This window comes from Glossina fuscipes, unplaced genomic scaffold (assembly GCF_014805625.2).
Source record: "Glossina fuscipes isolate IAEA_lab_2018 unplaced genomic scaffold, Yale_Gfus_2 114, whole genome shotgun sequence".
Lineage (NCBI taxonomy): Eukaryota > Metazoa > Arthropoda > Insecta > Diptera > Glossinidae > Glossina > Glossina fuscipes.
Genome location: NW_023998457.1, coordinates 3,217,554 through 3,236,585, shown reverse-complemented (window position 1 = coordinate 3,236,585; position 19,032 = coordinate 3,217,554). Strand labels below are relative to the sequence as shown.

Below are 19,032 nucleotides of genomic sequence, written 5' to 3'. Positions count from 1 at the left end.
CGACTATGACTAAACTGTATTCTTCTTCTTCTTTTTGAATATTCAAAGGAGACGCGCGCCCATATGTGAATCGACAAATCATTCGATTTGGTAAGTACGCAGGCAAATAAAACAAAAAGAAAAAGAGCAGGAAAAGAAATAAGAAGAACTTATTTCAAATTTAAAAATGGTTTTCAGCAGAATTCTACAAATTGACAGCTTTGGAGACTATTAAAAGACAAGTCATTACATAAACATCGTGTTTTCTTCCTAAATGGCGCTTTTTTCTTACTCCCTCCATCCATGATAACGTTTTCAAACTTCTGGTATACGTAACAAAAAATTGAAAAACTGAAATATTTGTAGCTCACACGTAAAAATTATAGAATTCCTTCGAATATCAAAAAATTTTTTAGCAGTCAGTGCGAGACAGATGAAATCTCTTTTTACTTTCGAGTTGGTAAATTAACAGCTTTTTATATTCACAAGCTTTATGGGACCGCCGTTTTACTTATGTGAAGAAAGAAACTCAAACAAATAAAAAAAGATTAGCTTCTTTAAAAAAAGGGGTTATTCCAAATTTAAAACTTTTGTTTCTATATTCGCAAAATTCATTAATCGTTTAAGTTGTTTATCTTTCTTTTTGCCCATACGCTTGGCCGAAACCCTTATTGTCACTTATTCACAGCAAGTTAAGTAAATGAGAATCGATTCTTATCTGGGTCGTCCTAATAATTTTTGTGCTTTTGACTTACGGTAAATACGCAAATGTGAAAAATACATGTGGCAATACTGTAAAAGCGGTCGACGGAAATAGAAATGGCAATATTACGAATGGTGAGAATTTAAGTAGAAGTTTTCGTGCTTTGCAATATAATCGGAGTAAAACAAGTTTTTTTTTGTTTTGTTCAAAATTGAAATCATAATTAATTTTTGATTCATTTAAAATAACAAATACGAATAATCGTAACGTGAATGAATTCTTTTAAGTGACATCAAACAATGGGCAGTTTAAGTTATCGCGAAGTTATACCGGTGAATGCCTTTAACGAAGAATGGCATGAAATAAAATTAAATACCGGTTAGTTTTCTTGTAGAATAGAATTTCCAGTAGAATTTACTAACCCATAATTCTTTTTAGGGGGAACTCACAGTACGTTGCAAGATATAAAAGTGGCTGAAAAGGCTGGTGGTTATTGTTACAAAAATGTTAAAGTAAATCATAACAGAAATCGCTTCATTTATTGGCGCTCGTATCAGGATGTTTTGGAACTGTCTGAAATAAGTTTAGACTTTAATTTATATCAAAATAATCTACGTTACAAATTCACTGATTCGCCTGTGTTATGCGTAACTATAACTGAGCAACCTAAACACATAGTATTATTGGTTAGCTCAGTAGCAAGTTTGCATCACATTGTTTTCCCACACCCCGATACTTTGGCAGAGGGAAATAATGGAGCTTGTGCTGCAGTCGAATCAAATGATGAAGAATCATTTTCAATATTCAAAGAAAGTAATGCAGCAGCGGCCCGAGATCCGAGTAGTTTTTATGTAATTGATACACAACCAGCTGGCTCAGATAATGCAGTGCCGCATGCTGCAGCCGCATTTCTAGCACAAAATGGCAATGAAGCTTATTTTGCGTTGGCCTGTCAGTCTCAGTTGGCGTTGTATACCATGAACTGTGCTACCGGTCACACAGTGAGACATTTATTAAAAGATCATTATAACGTCCCACGTCTATTTTCGAATTTAAAGGAAGCTTTGACTGGAAGACATGACGTATCCGATGCCGAATGCGCAACTTCTGTAGCCTTTTCGTCCATCAATCAAAGAATTTATTTATTAGCCTTGTATCGGAATGACTATTTACGCGCTTGGTCGGTTATCAATCAACAAAGCCAATGTATGATAAATTGTGTAAGAAAAGATAGTGAACAACGCATGCAGGGGCCACAAAGCAATGTTTTGCGTAAAATAAATGATTATAGTTTTTGCGTGTTTTTGTCGCATTCTTCTGGTTCGGAATTTGTGTGCATTGATTTATGTCTGGACAGTAAGAATAATTCTGCTTTAAATTTAATAAAACGTAAAGTGATTGATGCACCCCCCAAATTGGATTTGGCCGATTTTGATGTTAGCGAAACACATATATGGGCATTATGGAGTAATGCCGAAGGAGAATTCAACATTTCCAGCTATTCGCTATTACACGGCAGTAGTATGAATTGGATTTCTGCGGCTATGGAAGCACCACCAGATCGTTATTGCCTTGGTATTGAGCATGGCATGGATCCCCGCGAAGCTTATTGTTTTTACATCTTTCATCCGGGTAAATTTGAAAAGAGCGTGATTGCGAAAGCATTGTTCATGTTTCGACGGTCTAGTGTGCGATTTGAAGGAAAACATTGCACGATGAATTTGCTCAAAAAACACGTCTGCCAGGCTGTAGAAGATGAATTACAAAATGAAGTCAAAGATATCGATGCAACCGATGATGATTATCTAGAGGCATCTACACGCCTATGGGAACGTTTTTACTCCTGTTGTGAGCAATATCACGTTAAAACTTCTCATCCCAGTGGTTTATTTATACTAGCGCCCTTGGATGGTATTTGCATTATAAAGAAAAATTCGTTTTCGCTTCTTAGACCTTGCGATACTCTGGAGCATTTAATGCTGGCCGGCGATCATGTGGAAGCAAATGCTGTAATATATCAACATTTTGCAGAAAATGAAATCTTGGGCAATGATTTGCTAGCTTTGGTTAATTTGCTGACCCAAATAGAAAAGTGGCTGCCGGAAGATGTTAAAATCGACTTTGATCGTAAGCTCTATCAACTTGAAATGTCGAATGTATTGATAGAAAAATTTGTCGAAGAGTTCCTGGCGGGCGATACAGATAAGGGTTTACTGTCCAACAACTTTTTGGTTGTAATACGTCAGAAATTGGTATCGATTAGTGATATACGTAACGCAATTTCGTTATTGTTCGATACTTTACGTATGGATAACGGAAATCCCGAGTTTATGCAAACGCACGATCATCTGGCACGTTCAAAACGTGTGCTAACCTCATTAGGAGCGTTATTTGGTAGCCAAATTGGATTATCTGTCCTATCGGAAACAGTTCGACAAAATGCTTTAATTCGCTTCGCGTTATGTCGAAATTGGCTTTTGCTACAACAAATTCTTATCAGTACGCAATCATTGCCTCTGGAGATATTGAAAACTTTGAAAACACAATTTATGCCGGGCATAATAACATTCCTGCACTCCTATTACGTCATGGTGTGGATAGCCGAGACGCCGATCAATATGTCAACGGCTACGTCTGTAGACGATGCTATGCAAAGATTAAACCTTTTACAACTGACCACTGGATCGGGTCGTATATATGGCAATGGTGGTAAACGTGACACCGCCACTTTGTTGCAGGTATTTTTAAATGCCAAAGGCTTGCTTACCGCTTTAGCTTTATTTGCTGACAATGTTAAAATCGGAGAAGGCATGAATTGGCAGCAAACGTTAATGCCTTTATCAACGATAGTTTCCCAATTGACATGGCCGGTATCGTATAATTTTGATTTTGGCGAATGGCTATTTGGCACTTGCCAACATACCCTTATTGCAGACTATGTTCGTCTGCTTAATAACTGGTGTGATTGGAATAAGAGTTCACGTCAATTTATGTTAGCTGTATCGTTGCTAGATTGCGGCGAAACGCATAAAGCTTACGATTTATTCTTAAAATCGGCAAAAGGTGTAATCGAAGAACAATTTTTGATCGATAAAATCCTTAAATCGACGCCATATGCCAATAGTTTTGATAATTTTTTAGATGATAAAACTGAAGAGTTACAAGTAAAGCAGGCCAACCAATGCATGGCTCAGTATTATCTAAAAGTAATACAATTATTTGAGCAATATAACGCTTTAGATCATGTCATTAATATAGCTGAGGCGGCAATTTGCTTATTAGAGAAAACTGATCCTCAATTGCCAATGTTTCAATCGATCATATTTAATAATCATTTGCAATTGGAACACTATGAGGAAGCATATCACGCTTTAATACATATTACGGAAGTATCGAGACGTAAAGACTGTTTAAGGCAATTGGTTATAACGTTATTTAATTGCAAACGCTTAAATTTGCTTATGCAATTTCCTTATGTGAATTTACACGAGGAATTTGAAAATATTGTCGAGTCACGAGCCCGTTCCCAGCCAATGGAACAAAATGAAGTTTATGATTTCCTATATGCTTTTCATGTGAACAACGATACTATGAGGAAAGCTTCGTTCATTATGTACGAGCAGGCTATGCGTTTACAACTGGAATGCGATTCCATCGAGTCAATGCAGAAACGTTCGCACTGTCTATTGATGTGTTTAAATGGCTTGCATTTAACAGATGAACGTTATCGTTGGATTGCGAAACCAGTAATCGGCGATGATACATATGATACATATCGCGTTAATAGAGATGATATTGGTGGAGATCAATTGGAACCGGGTCATAAAACTCAAGTCGAGGTATTGGAAATTAAACATATTGAACGTGAAATTTTACATACGGAAGCTTTAATACAATTGGCCCGTCAACGTAAAGATGTTCAGACCTTCCTGCACACCGGTCCAACTGAACTAACAATGATATTGTGCAGTTGTGGTCTTTATACGGCCGCACTCAAATTTGCCAAGGGCTTCTCTATATCTCTATTACCGATTTTCGAAAGTTTAACCGGCGCATGCGTACGCAGCAGCGATGAAAATTCCAATGATGCATGGACATGGTTACTGGAAAACAATTTAGCCGATCTATCATATCGTAATAAAGCCGCCGACATGGCTTGGGATTTATTGCAAAAATTACTGGAAGATAATGAAGACGAGGGCTCCTCGCAAATAAAAAAATGCGTAGTTAATAAACTATTAAGTTTACAGGCTTTCATCCCGCAATGGCTGTACAATAGCTACAAGTTAAGCAATTGTTCCGAACAATTACGTTTATTCGTTAAACATAATCGTTTACTGGAGGCGGCCGAACTTGCCCAAGAAATGCTTTCAGCATTTTTGGGTGCCGGCAGTGAATATTTCAATTTCAAATTTTCGCTTACCGTCACGAATCCCGAACTATGTTTACCTGTGAATACTTTGGATTTGTTGTTACATGGCTTACGATTGAACGACGAAGATACTGAATATAAAAAAGTTCTTGTCGAATTGGAAGAGAAGATAAAGCTTTACATAGAAACAGCTACACGAACGGCTCAAGATAAAATTGAATTGGATTTTCAATTGCAAAGGGATAGAGAGAAAGAAAACATACTAGAGTGAGAATAAATAAATTTTTTCACGTTTGTGTTCAAATATTTTTATAATAAAATTTGATAATTTTCTTAAAAAAAAAATAAAAAAAAATGCTGGAATTGTGGATGGATATTTGACGAAAACTGCTGGAATCATTCAAGCAGACACCTTTTAAAGCCCGTTTTTGTAACCTACATGCGCAGAAGTTAGAAGGAGTAGTGATCGATCGACCTTTCAGTATACCGATCGATTCAGAGTCGCTGGATCTGAATTTATTGAACGGCGTCTATGCGCCTTACTTTCTTATGTTCAACCTATAGGCCACAATCTTTGAGGAATTTGGATGAAATTTGGTACATTAATCTGTTTTAGTGCAAGGACGAATATTATTGAAAATGACTCGAATTGGATCACTTGTTCGACCACTTTCCATTAAGTGCCCTATTTTGAAAAATCGTTATATGAGCAACTGTAGGGTGATTTAGAGTATTTAAGGGTGGGCCATGATCCCCTACATAGTGTTTTTACTTATTTAGACCCAGCTTTCATTGTTCCGATCGAGTGAAAGTCACAGTTTGAATCGATCAAAGCTTGTCTGTCCGTCCGCCGTCTGTTCGTCTTGTTTTTTGTACCCAAACTTAGAAATTTTGGTCGGAAAATAACTCCATAAAGTTTAACTGCTTCGTAAAACATTCCAGTAACCATGTACTGATAGGTGCCCTCCTTACCTATTTCTTCCCCGTTAGAAATTTGTACAAAAGAGAATACGTTGTTTGTGCATGAGTAGCCAATTCTTTTCAGCAGGATATTCCATAAAACAAAAGGGGGCAGTTTTAGACTGCTTTCGTTTGTAATTTGCGAGTGGCGAGTAAAAATTCCCCCAGTTTTGCTTAGAAAAACCAAAGGGCCGCAGCGTAACTGACCAAAAGTGCAAAGCTTGTCACAATCATCTTCAGCTATTTTAAAAATAAAAATTATGACAAGAAATCGTGAGTAAAAATAAAACTTGGACTACGGAATTATTCTTACGGACTAAATATAAATTTATGTCCATTATTATTATTAAAATTTATTTCGATCTTTATATATAAAACTCTAGGACTACAGACGTATTTCAATGCTATTGCAATCGAATCACCTGTAATATAGAAAAAAAAACGTTAGCAAGAGTTAGGGCACGGAATCTCTACAAAATTATTCTAATAACGATTTGGTCGATGTATAATTACTAGGCTTTCTTGAAAATTGAAAAAATAAATTTTTTTTTTTTCAAAATTTTTGCATCTTTTTCTAAATAATTTAATAGTTTTTCTTGGGAAGACAGCTGATCATGGTATTGTACACTCAAATGCTTGTTTATAAATTGATAAAAACCGGGGCGCAACTAAATGGTTGTTTGTTTATAAATTGATAACAAACCGGGGCGCAACCAAATGGTTGTTTATAAATTGATAATAAACCAGGGCAATTTGGAAAGCAACGATATGCGCAGTTTTTGTGGCGTACGCATGTGGGCGTTGTAGACATGCCCTTTGACCGGTATGGACCATTTTCAAACGTTTTTGCAAATTCGTAGACGGTGTCTTCATTTTTGCGGAGATATATAAAAAGTCCGCCAAGAACGACAAGTCTCACTTTAAATTGCAAAGATTTTTATTTAATGGTTTTTTTTTTATATAATGGTTTGTTTGCTTTAGTTATATCCCGCATTCTCCTAATTTTTGCCAATAATAAGTGTCAATGTCACAAATTTGCCGGTAAGTTCTTCATTTTCTTAATGTTTTTATTATTAATTAATTTTCTTTTTTCATATACTGCCGAAATATTTTTTCGGTTTTCATGTGGACGCTTAGTTCTGTTTTTTTAAATTTTATCCATGCTTCTTGCTTACACAAGCGCTTTCGAAATTTCCGGAACGAATGAAAATTTATTCCTTCTTTATTTCCTTTAAAGAGTGATGAAGCGCTATTTAAATAGTGCATTGAACTTCTCTGCAAGAGGAATTGCTTTAATTTGCCATAATATATATATTTTAAACCAATTTATATATTTTAAATCAATTTATACATTTAAAAGCTTTTTTTTTTTGTATGTTGAACAGAGATGGACTAAGCATTTAAAAGTTACAATATATAAAATTAGGAAATTTACTTCGACTGAAAAAGCTCCTAGTAAGCTGACTGTTTCGTTTCGCTTGATTTGAATTCTGAACTTTACCTTTAGTAAATATCCAGTGTTGCAAACTTTATTATTTGTTCCAGTTTGTTTTTAGAGAATCCGTAAGCAAAAAAAAGCAAAAATCTTTGATGGCGCTTTGAATCATAAGGAAAGAAAGAAGAATTTACTTAAAATGGCAACATTTGTAATGGTTGAAATTTTCAATTGGCAGGATTCGGCTTTGTGTCGCCTAAAATATTTCACCTTTTCAAAGAGGAGAAAATAAAAAATAAAATCAAAATTTCCATTTGTACTTTTTGATAAAGAAATAAAGAAAACTTGCTCAATGTAATATGAATTCTTGTTGAGGATTATGAATGTGTAACATTTATTATTTAATCAATATTAGCCGTCTTGCACAAACCAATCCCATTTCCAAAATCAAAATTTCTATTTGCATTTTTTTCACCTAAATAAAGGAGAATTGGGAAAATTTATGCAACATGGTCAGTATAACACGAATTCTTTGTTATCGTTACGCGAGAATTACGCATTTGTAACGTTCATCATTTCATCAATATAAGCAGCGCTGCTAACTTTTCTTTTCTATACTTTTCTGGTCGTATGCTTTACTTTTTTGGTCGTATGCTATACTTTTCTGGTCGTATACTATAGTTTTCTGGTCGTAAGCTATACTTTTCAATCAATGAGAAATGTTTTTTGGTCGTATGCTATACTTTTTTGGTCGTATGCTATACTTTTCTGGTCGTAAGCTATACTTTTTTGGTCGTATAACAAATAACAGATCAAAACGCGAAAGTAATGAATCTTGCAAACCTATATTTTCCATGGGGGTCTTATATGGATCGTAACCGAAGAGAAGCATGTATACCTGCTTTGGATATAGTGACTCGGCCTTGTTCATCATTACAGACGACAATACAGACGACACCCCGATCAGCCAAAACCATAGCACCTGCTTCTAAACGCCTTTACCCGGTCTCCTGATCGGGAGGAGCCGTATTCAAAACGTAGCTTAACATTTGTTCATCAAAGGACTCTCTTATTGTGAACATCGTCGTTTGAATTTTGTACGCAAATATCGAGAAGCTAAAGTCACACTTAATTTGCGAGTTGGCGCCGATCCATCACTGTAATGACCGTGATATTGTTTCTAGTATGAGCTTCGGAATCTTTCATTTTCTGAGACGAGCCAACGTACAATAGCATCAGCGAAAGCGAATAAAAAATGAGTTCACTGACGGGTTTAGGAACCTTTACTATTGCAAATATATATTTTATTATTCAATTTATCGACTAGAAGATATCAATCATAGTTTATGCAGAAGAAGAAGAAGAAGAAGACATTAGACGCGTTAATGTGAAGTTGTGCAATTTTCTTTTTATTGAATTTCAATAGCTTTAATCCCAGCCAACTGCCAACTACAGTACAGTACAGGGTCTCACTACCGGTCCAAATAATATACAAATTTTAGCCAAAAACTGTAAAAGTAAATAAATTTTGATTTTATTGCAAACTCACTTTTAACTAACGAGACTTTTTACAAATTTTTTCGGCCAACATATCGATCTCATTCTTAGCGTTTTGCAATAGTTGTCCACGATTTTGTAATAATTTCGTGGATCCGGAATTACCTGAGACTAAAGCCGGCAAAATTTGCTGACCAACAGTTGTAAGGATTTCCGCAATTTTGGTTATATCCTCTAAATTGGGTAGACCCGGTATAGTTCGGGTATTTTTTGAAATATTTTGAGCAATTTTTTCACCCTCGTCGGATGATTCGGCTAAGCGACGACGGCGACGACGACGTCGTTGCGATTCATTGGAATCTTCTACGGTTTCTTCCGATGATGAATCATCTTCCTCTTCTTCTTCTGAACCGTTAGGTGGATCATCCTTAAATTCAAGTCATTACTCTTCAAATTGATTCAATATTGTTTTTAAAATTTTATTTTCTTTACACTCACCTGGGCTTTGCTTAAGTTTACAAGCAGCGTTAAGACAATGAAAAGCAACAAATTTCGTTGCCAATGAAAAGCCATTGTTCGCAAGTTGATTAACAAATGGAATTTTTATAAACTATGCAGGCATCATTTATAGTTAATTCCTATGTTTTTGTTGCTTTCAATAATTTATTCGTTTTATTTATTGTCATAGCGTGCAATGGGTTTTGAAATTGCTTTCAAATTTGCCTAATTTATTTCGTCGTCAAATTATAAGAATGCGTGTGGAAAGAATCGTTTAAGTAAAAACGGAAGTAAAAAGAATTTTTCTTTTCGGGAGACGGATTACTTTCTAAATTTTGCACAAATTTTAATCAGCAACTTCTACAGTTAAAAATAATGAAGAAGAGGATGATGATGAAGAAGATTATGTAGGGTGTGTAAGGGTTTGATATTCCTCTATCTAAAGTAAGAATAATTTATTTAGCGTATGTCGACACTTTTAAAATTCTTCTTCTTCCAAATGCATTACTTTCGTTATTTGATTTGAAGAAATCTGCTAGCAAGACTTATGGTGATACTGCTCCATAATGTCCCAATTGTCGGTTATGGATTGAAACAGTGGCGGTACAAATTGACTGAAAATGCCATTTTTTGATCACTTGTCGCAAGTGTTGTTCATGATACATTGTTGCAGGCTGCTATACTCAGCGTACTTACCAGGCATTGGGCCTTACCACCTGTTCAATATGATGCAGGATGGCTAGGCTGGCAAGCGGGTTCGCCAAGTTGAAGAAGTGCGAAAATGAGCCGCTGGCTGGACCGCCAATGTTCCGCATTAAATGCCTTTTTCAAGCACAAAAGTGATCAGAACTTTTGCAAATCCCTAATAAAAATGAATGTTCATCTCTTTAAATTGCAAGGAGTTAGCAATTAGCTCACGTGTTTTTCTTATGCCAGATGTATATTTATATATATTATATTAATAATTTGAGAAAAATACTTCGTATGATCGTTCGATTTCTGTGTAGAACCGTTGTCACATCTCCAGAGCTTTTCGAGATTTGCTTTCATTGGTTGCAGCAAAGTTTCAAATCTAGTTACGTTTTATAATGTGATGAAGAAGATCACCAATCAAGGAGGATAACGGTCATTATGACCGAAAGACATAACTTTATATGGGCATTGCCAATAATCATTAGGATAGAATTCGATGGCCCTAATTAATGTTTAACTCAAGGACATCGGAATTGCTGCTCTCAGTGCTGAGTAGAAGAAAGATATCATCCGTAAATATGAATGACTTGCAAACATTTATTCCCAATACATCCACGGAAATTATTTGAGATTCTTAAGTACTTGGGCATATTTACTGATCACTACCTCACATTTGATGGCAACCATGCGGGCTATGTATTCGAAGTGTGTTTATTTACCGCAATCGGTGGTCCAAGCTCTCCTAATGTCTCACATTCTATGTGGCTTCCTGGTACTAAGTTTTAGTGTTAACTCTATAGTGGTCACGTGCTCACATTTCTGACAATCTCAAGCGATGTACCTCCGATGTAACCTTACGTCGTGACTTATCGCTCGTTTTCAAGGTTATTAAGGATAGTCAACCTCTTCAACCTCTGCTGGCTTCATTCTATCTACCAGGAATCAGCAGATTAGCATACCCTGCGTTGAACGATCCTTTGCAGTTCGCGATGTTATGCGATACTGGAATTACCTGTCTCTTGACTAACGTATATTTTCTCATATTAATAATGCATTTCAAGTGAAGCTTCCTCCTCATTTCATTACTAATGAGCAGGAGACTTTTCCCCCTAAATGTAATTGCAAGGTCTTTAATCTCGGTGATCGTCGACCATCACTTTGCTAAGTTCGCAATTTGTGGGCACTGTTCAAAGCTATTTCATGCCCTTATGATTCTATTCAGTCAGTACTACTAGCTGAGGGCATTTTCTAAAATCATTGTCTTGTTAACTTTCATTCTTTGACTTTCTGTGGGGTTGGGCAGCCAGATTGCAAATTGTTAATTATAGTTTAAATTTTGTAATTGGATTGTCTATTAGAATCTTGCATTTCACACGCAATCCTTTATAGGTAGAATTCCATCTGCATATCTTTCCGCAATCTAGTAACGCCTTTCGCATAAAACTCCTTAACTATTTCGCTGGCCATTAACAAACATATAAATAGTTATTATAATTGTAAAGTATACACAGAGGCGAATCCTCGTTTGAAAGGTGTTTTCATGTAGACTCGTAAGTTGTTCACAAAATATCTCACGTTTTTTAATTTGGACGTAGCAGACCTCCGAATTCGACCACAGTTAAACGTTATTAAACATTATTATTTTGACTGGACGATTTTTTCAATTCCCTGCCATATATAGTGTTATGGAGTTTTATGATGAAAATAGATCTAAGATAATGATTTTATATACAAACGCTCTTTTTATGTGAAATATTTTTTAATTTTCTCAATTTTTCACTCAATTAATATTTTTCGCAATTTTTCAATTCCTATAACTGCTTTGTACATTAAATTAATTTTATAACGGAGAAAGATACATTAAGCATATAAGCACGGTTTTCCATCCTTGAGTATCGTGGTAGGCGTCATAAATGAATGGTTAAATTCCCTGTTGAAAGCACAGAGTCGCTTTTAATAAATAAATAATTAAATGCCCAACTTAACAAAAATATTAACGCCAAGCAGCTAATGTTAAAGGCCCAACTTAATCGACAAAAGGGATTCTATTCTGTTAAATAACAGACCAAATGCCCAACTCTACCGACAAAAGGGATACGATTCTGCTAACTAACAGACAAAATGCCCAACTTTACCGACAAAAGGGATTCGATTCGGTTAAATAGCAGACCCAAGGGATTCGATTCGGTTAAATAACAGACCCAATGGATTTGATTCTGTTAAATAACAGATCAAAGGGATTCGATTCTGTTAAATTGCACTCTTGACCAAGGCAAAATATAAATTAGTATATGAATATTCTCGATTGTCTTCTTCATAATTTTCACTCTAATTTGTTAAAGTAATGAAGCAGTACTTGTCTGTTATAATTTTTATTTGAAATTCAAACAACGCCCTCTATTTAACAATGGAAAAGGCACTAAAAAAACCTCTGGCGGTAAAACATGTCACGGAAGTAATATAACTGAGGATAAATCAAGTGATGATTCACAATAGTTGACTACGTGTTGCCAGACTATTTTATTAGCGTCAATTGTTTTCGGGAAAACGCTAAATTCAATGTTTAACATAGCATAGTTGATATCATTGTACTTGTCATATGTTTATATGGTTTATTTACACAGACTTTGTTTTTAGTCGGAATCAAAATCAGTTTATTTTTTATGGATATAAATTAAAATTTCAATTAAAAATATGCCTAATTTTGCAACGGAAAATCTCGAAATTTTCATCAATGATGTTCTAAAGGAGGATCTCAAATATCTAGATCGTTACATTACAAAATACAATGAGGAAATTATGGAATTCGTACAGTTAAAAAACACAATACAAACATTGCAAGAACATCAGCCTACAGGTTATAAAACTCAAATGAATATTGGTGCAAATTTATTTATGGAAGCAAAAGTTGATGACCTTAATACTATACTAGTAGATATAGGCAAAGGTGTTTTTATACCATTCACGTTGGAAGAAGCGCTTCGTTTCATTGATTTTAAAATAAAAATTTTGACCAAAGAATGTGATGTGCTGCGTGAGGAAAGTATTAAGAAACGTTCCGAACTCAAAGTGACGTTAATGTATATAGCGGAAGAGGAGAAGTTGAATGAAATAGAAAATCCGTAATAAATTTTAATGCAATTTTAAAGAAATTCCATTTAAATTTCTATTCAGATAGTTAGCTCATGTTTCGCAGAAGGGGCAATTTAAGAAAGATGAGAAAAATAAACCTATTGGCATGGATCTTGTTCGTTGAATGGCTACATAATAACTGGTGCATATATATATATATATCTATATATTCAGTATGACGCCTATGTTTGGCTAATGGATGATGAGCAAAGAAAGGAGATCGAATAGAATTTTATTGGTTATAGTGATTGGATATACGAAAAGAGCTTAACTTACACAGCATTTGATCAAGTATTTGTAGACTGACATAAAATTCAACATCAATTGGAATACTTACTGCGTATAAACTTCAAATTTTCTTGTACCTATCTACCTACATGCCTCCATATGGATGCTAGTAAACATCGGCGATACATTGCTTTGTGCAGAGATCACGCACAAGGCATCCTAATCCATATTGGCGGTGCCGAGAAGTAGAAGGTTTTTTTCCTCTCGTCATCTAATATTCATTTCAAAAAAAGTTTCAGAATATGTTTTCAATCGCAGATATGTAAGTTTTTCAAATTTCTTTCTAACAAGCGAGATTGCAAACGGCCGCAAGAGATATTTCTATCAGGTTTTATTGGATATATCTCTTATGTATCGAAAAAATTGTTTGAGATTTTGTTTTTCTATTATAGGCAGGGCTGCGGATACATTGCAGCCACTATCAAATTTTTTCTGTCATTTACGCCTATGTGTATGTTACAAATTTTTAACACAATTTCTCCAATCATGCTTCAGCAAAAGAGAGACAAATGCGTGGATGGACGGACTAGCTTTGTCAAGTCGGGTAGGAAGCTTTCGATGTTTAAAAATAGCATGCAGGGTCTCTAATGCATACTAAAGGGCAAAATCGATTTGAGAAAGGGTCACGCCTTAGTGATTACAAAATGATGAACGTATTAAGTGTTCTAGCAGGACCAGTTCACGTAGCTTATAGTTTTTTCTATATTGGATGGTTGGTCGTGGACTAGATGCATCTTCAAATTTGATCTACCGCTCGTCATCCTGTATATTTTTGGGATTTTGATCGAGCTAATAAGACGCGCATATGAAAGACGTACGCTTGAGCACAATTAAATTGACGGCGAATGTTTCAAAGGTCAGGATATATGGAAGTTCTAATGGACTTTGTATGTAAAAATAGACCTCGAAAAAAACCGTAAACATACAATTTCTCTTAGGTTTTTTAATCTACATATGCTACCAATCCACCAAAAAAAAAAATTAATTTTTAAAATAAAAATTCCCCTTATATTTTGAACACAATAATACTTTGTTGCAAGAAAAAAAAAGAGAATCTGGCCACCTTATTTAGTTTTGTGCATTATTATTTTTTTTTTTTCAAAGGAATTTCCATTAACACATACCACTATAGTTGAGGAGGGAAAGAAATACTGCACTATATAAAATTAAAGTACGAGTATTAAATGTCGTTTAGGACACTTGTCAATGCGTTGCACAATAAAAAACGATAATGTTCCACCAAAATGTTTTAAGAGCCTGCAATAAAACCATGCAACAGATTCCAAAGGATGTTTCGCGTAACAGCAAGTTTTTTAAAGAAGAACTTTTGAAATGCTATGGACAAAAGTTAACCATTCTTACATACGAACAGAATACGCGAATCTTACGCTTCAGCAGTCAGATTTCTTTTATTCTTAATAAACAATGGATTGACGACAATTTTGATAATAACAATAAGCCTCAATATTCACAAGTGTTGAAGAATTTAAACCCTTTTTTCAAGAATTCGTGATTTTCTTAACAAAAAAAAAAACTTAAAAATGATTATCGTTTTAATCATTAAATTATGCGACTAAATCCGTAAATTATTGCATTGAATACCCAGCAGCTTAACATGCACTTTTAATGAGAGTATCATAAAAAAATTCATAATATCTGACATAATTGTAAAATAGAATCTAATCTAATCTAATCCCTGCTCAACCCATTAAAATGCAAAAGAAAACTGTCTTGCCCGTGTGTGAAAATTGTTGTTGAATGTTGTTGAGCACTTATTAAGTCAGATTGAAGTAAATTATTTTCCAGAGGTTCATATTACTTTTGCTTTTCCTTTCCTTCTTCTTCAATTTTAATTGTTTAAATACAAGGAAACAAAGGTTATTGTCCCCCAATGGCAACCATGCAAAGAATACACCTATTATGTCTAAATAAACACACTGTAGTGGGTCAAGTCCCCTCAGTAAACACCCTACACTACTCTCCAGTTATTTATATAACCACTTTTCAAAATAAGGCCGTACATGACAAGTGATTGAAAAAGTGACTAGATCTGCACCATTTTCAACAGGGTTCGCCTTTGAGTCAAAAGACATCGGTGTACCTAATTTCATCTAAGCATCTCAAATATTACGCCCCTTAGGTTGACCGCAAGATAACAAAGACATATGGATGTAAGTATAGACATATGGAAGTAATTCGATCGAATCGGTTGACGTAATAAAGCTTGGGTGTACTTCAAGACATCTGCTAAAAGCTGATATACTTTTTGCACCACAAGAATAAATGAATTCCTAATTCTAAGGCTGAAGTCTTAAAGCGCTGGCATCTGAGGCTAAGGGTTTTATTGAAAACTCTATCATTCTTGAGCTTTGAACTCACAGTTACTAAATAAAAAGTCCAATGTATGAAGTCCTCACAATCTTCTTATCTGAAAGTCGGCGATATATTGTGCGCGAGATAGTGGATGTGACTAACGTTCTCGTTGGTGACAAAGTCTCTTTTAAAACCAAAAGAAGCACTTGCAACATGTTTTGCTTCATTGCTTTACAAAAGGTAGTACAGCAAAGGACACTGCAGACGAGATTTACACCCTTTGTGGCAGTGGTACTTCAACTTCTACTATCAGAACCGTCAATAATTGGTTTAAGAAATTTAGAGCTGCCATTAAAATTTTCCAGGAACTTGATGCATAATCTTTTAATCAAGATGGGTTATGTCGTCTATTGATTTCGCATCCAAAGGAAAAAGAAGAAGCTTTTGGGTTACACTGATACTTCTATAGAAAAGGCCCCAAAATAATAGAGAGACCTTAGACAGGTTGTATCACTTTTGAAGGAACGCATAAAATTCGGCTTTTGCAGAAAAGAATGCGCGTCTTTTTAAGTATCGAGACTTATTGATCGCCTCATTAATAGTAAGGAAAAGTACAAAACATTAGAAAACAATAACGATTCTCTTTAATAATTCTATTGTTTGAAGAATTTATTTATAGAACGATGTTTGGAGAGGCTTGGAAACATGCTCCCTTAAGTTCATTGTAATTAGTCATGGGCCCTTGATTGATTATTTAAACGACAATTTAAATTAAATAATTTGTACGATGCCGAGTGCTTAACTATCCCATAAACAGCTACGCTGCTGCTGGGCTTAACTTTTAGACATTGCGCCGTATTCCGATTGTTCTCAAGGTTCTTGCTGTTATACGATCAGTATGGTAAATATGGGCTTAGAGATTCGTAATAACGTGTTTGTTATTGACGTTAGTCTTCATAAGTAATCTTTTTAAACCATTAAATTAAAAAAAGAGAACAATTTTACCAGCAGACGTTTAAAGTAACGCACAAATTCCTTGTCAAACGCACGTGCATACGTCAAGCAAAAGCGTAAAACATGGGTAAATGCATTATAGTCAGGCAACACCGATTATTAAATAGTCTACTCTAGATCGGCTTATACACTTTTCCAACTTTTACAACTTGCTTTCACGCAAGAGTATGGTTTTGATATGGAGGCTTACTTTTCATGAGAATCTTTTTACGTTATGGTGCACAAGAAATAGATCTATATAGTCCAAATTTTGTACAGTTAATCTCTATATCAACTTGCTGCTGTAAACTAATTCTCACCATGGAATATTAAAAATTAGACACTTTTGTCAGGTAAAGGCTTAGCCTTTATGAGAACCCTTTTATGACATGGTATTAAAGGAATAGGTCTATGGGGTCCAAATTTGGTACACTCAATTCTTATGCCAAATTTCTACTATGGACTAATTTTTATCACGAAATATTCAAAGTTACACGCTTTTGTCAGGTAATGGCTTGGGTTTCGTAGGAACGATTATGTGGATGAGGTTTTAAAAACTGACCTATTCGATCCAAATTCTTCACGACAATCAAGTATAACGAAATGCCATTACTTGGCGATTTTTGTGCAGAAACTTTAAAAGTTGCGATTTTTCTATATGTAAGGACTTCTCCAAGGTGTAGTCGCAAAGGTATTTAGATCTAATGTATTTTTGACAGAATCTTCTTTTGGTCAAAACACAAAATCTTAAGAATTGCAACTTGAAAGTTGATCACAAGAATGTACAGATGTGGAGATACACAGACGGATAGACAGACAGAGAGCCAGACAAATGAACGGATAGATTTAAATCGATTTGGAAAATGAGTTTCAATAGATCATTGAAATAAAAGAATGTTCAGGATGTTACATACGTCTACACAAACCAGATAAGCTCATGTGGTGTAGTAAGCATAAGTAGTGTAGGGTATGAAAAGACAGATTACTTTGGTTTGCAGAAAAAAATTTTACAAATATTAAAAAAGTCGCTTACTTCAAATTTTTTTTTTTTGCTTTGTAATTATCCTCCACATGTATGAAAGATAAGGCAAGGTAAGTACAAATTCGACATAAAATAGCGTTCAAAAAATAAGGGGAATTGTTATATTTGCCGAAGGATAAGGGGTATACTCATTTTGTCAAAACGTTTGCAACGCCCAGAAGGAAGCGTCAGCGACCACCAAAAGTGTATACATTCTTGATCAGCATCAAATGCTAAATCGATTTAACCATATCCGTCTGTGCAATATCTGTTGTAAACATACTCGGCCGCAAAGGTGAAGTGAACTGGCCCATTTCCAGTGCCTACTTGCGTGCAAGAACTTCCAATGTTCCCGCCATGGTTGAAGCCAGTAGCTGTATTTTTGCGGCCAAGCGAACACACATTTCGCGGACGGACACACGGATGGACGGACAGACGAACATTCTTAAGTCGATTTAGTATGTCATGCCGATCAAGAATGTACATACTTTGTCGGGTTTTCTGAGGCTTCCCTCTGGGCGTTGCAAATGTTTTGACAAAATGAATATATCCCTCATTCTTCGGTGATGGGTATAAAAAGTGATGAAAAATGCTGAAAATTGTTAATTGAAAAATGTATCTCTATACCGTTGACTAATTTTTTTGAAGGATGAGAAAAAAACTTTTGACAAAATTTACAAAACAAAACAAATCGAACAAAAGCTTTTTCTTATTTTTTTTTTTTTTTTTCCAATGAAATTTAATTTAATTTTTCGCAATAGCTTAAGAAAAACATTCATTTTCTTCTACATAGCAATTGCTGTGCTTTGGGAAAAAGGGTGAAAATTTATCAAAGTTTACAAATAAATAAAAAAAAAAAAACGTATTCATGTTACAAGACGAACCTTGGATACCCACCGCTTAAACAGTGTCCTATAGTAGTCAGCGTTGTTGTTGTTATTGTTGGTATTGTTGTTTTTAGCAATTGTATGTAAGCGCACGGTATTCAAGTTTCCATATTTGGAAGCTCATCATTTAAGGTAAATATGTTTGATTGGATTAAAAATTAAGGAGAATTTCGAAATTACTAGAGTTGCGTCTTGTGTGTCGAATTGTTTCTTTTTTGTTTGCTTCAAGAGCATTATTAGTTAACGTTCGTCAAACATGAA

At 35.0% G+C, this 19,032-nt stretch overlaps 3 protein-coding genes across 3 annotated transcripts; 2 read left to right on the top strand and 1 right to left on the bottom strand.

Moving 5' to 3' along the window:
* The first annotated feature begins 949 nt into the window (after positions 1-949).
* Positions 950-5,325, top strand: LOC119640031 (nuclear pore complex protein Nup160 homolog). The gene is made up of 2 exons (XM_038037805.1): positions 950-1,060; positions 1,121-5,325. The coding sequence occupies exons 1-2, from the start codon at positions 982-984 to the stop codon at positions 5,323-5,325; spliced, it is 4,284 nt and encodes a 1,427-aa protein (XP_037893733.1). The 5' UTR covers positions 950-981.
* Positions 5,326-8,683: 3,358 nt separating this feature from the next.
* LOC119640066 lies at positions 8,684-9,536 on the bottom strand. The gene is made up of 3 exons (XM_038037844.1): positions 9,445-9,536; positions 9,112-9,373; positions 8,684-8,958 (listed from the first exon to the last, which is right to left on the bottom strand). Exons 1-3 carry the CDS (start codon positions 9,517-9,519, stop codon positions 8,948-8,950), a joined length of 348 nt encoding a protein of 115 aa, XP_037893772.1. The 5' UTR covers positions 9,520-9,536; the 3' UTR covers positions 8,684-8,947.
* A 3,246-nt stretch (positions 9,537-12,782) lies between these two features.
* On the top strand, positions 12,783-14,446 carry LOC119639985 (protein UXT). Its single transcript, XM_038037743.1, has 2 exons — positions 12,783-13,885; positions 13,950-14,446. Exon 1 carries the CDS (start codon positions 12,832-12,834, stop codon positions 13,261-13,263), a length of 432 nt encoding a protein of 143 aa, XP_037893671.1. The 5' UTR covers positions 12,783-12,831; the 3' UTR covers positions 13,264-13,885; positions 13,950-14,446.
* Positions 14,447-19,032: the final 4,586 nt, after the last annotated feature.

Coding starts and splice junctions, on each gene's coding strand:
- LOC119640031 (XM_038037805.1), top strand. CDS start 982: ATGGGCAGTTTAAGTTATCGCGAAGTTATACCGGTGAATGCCTTTAAC. Junction 1,061..1,120: donor TGAAATAAAATTAAATACCG/GTTAGTTTTCTT, acceptor AATTCTTTTTAG/GGGGAACTCACAGTACGTTG.
- LOC119639985 (XM_038037743.1), top strand. CDS start 12,832: ATGCCTAATTTTGCAACGGAAAATCTCGAAATTTTCATCAATGATGTT.
- LOC119640066 (XM_038037844.1), bottom strand. CDS start 9,519: ATGGCTTTTCATTGGCAACGAAATTTGTTGCTTTTCATTGTCTTAACG. Junction 9,374..9,444: donor TAAACTTAAGCAAAGCCCAG/GTGAGTGTAAAG, acceptor CTTGAATTTAAG/GATGATCCACCTAACGGTTC.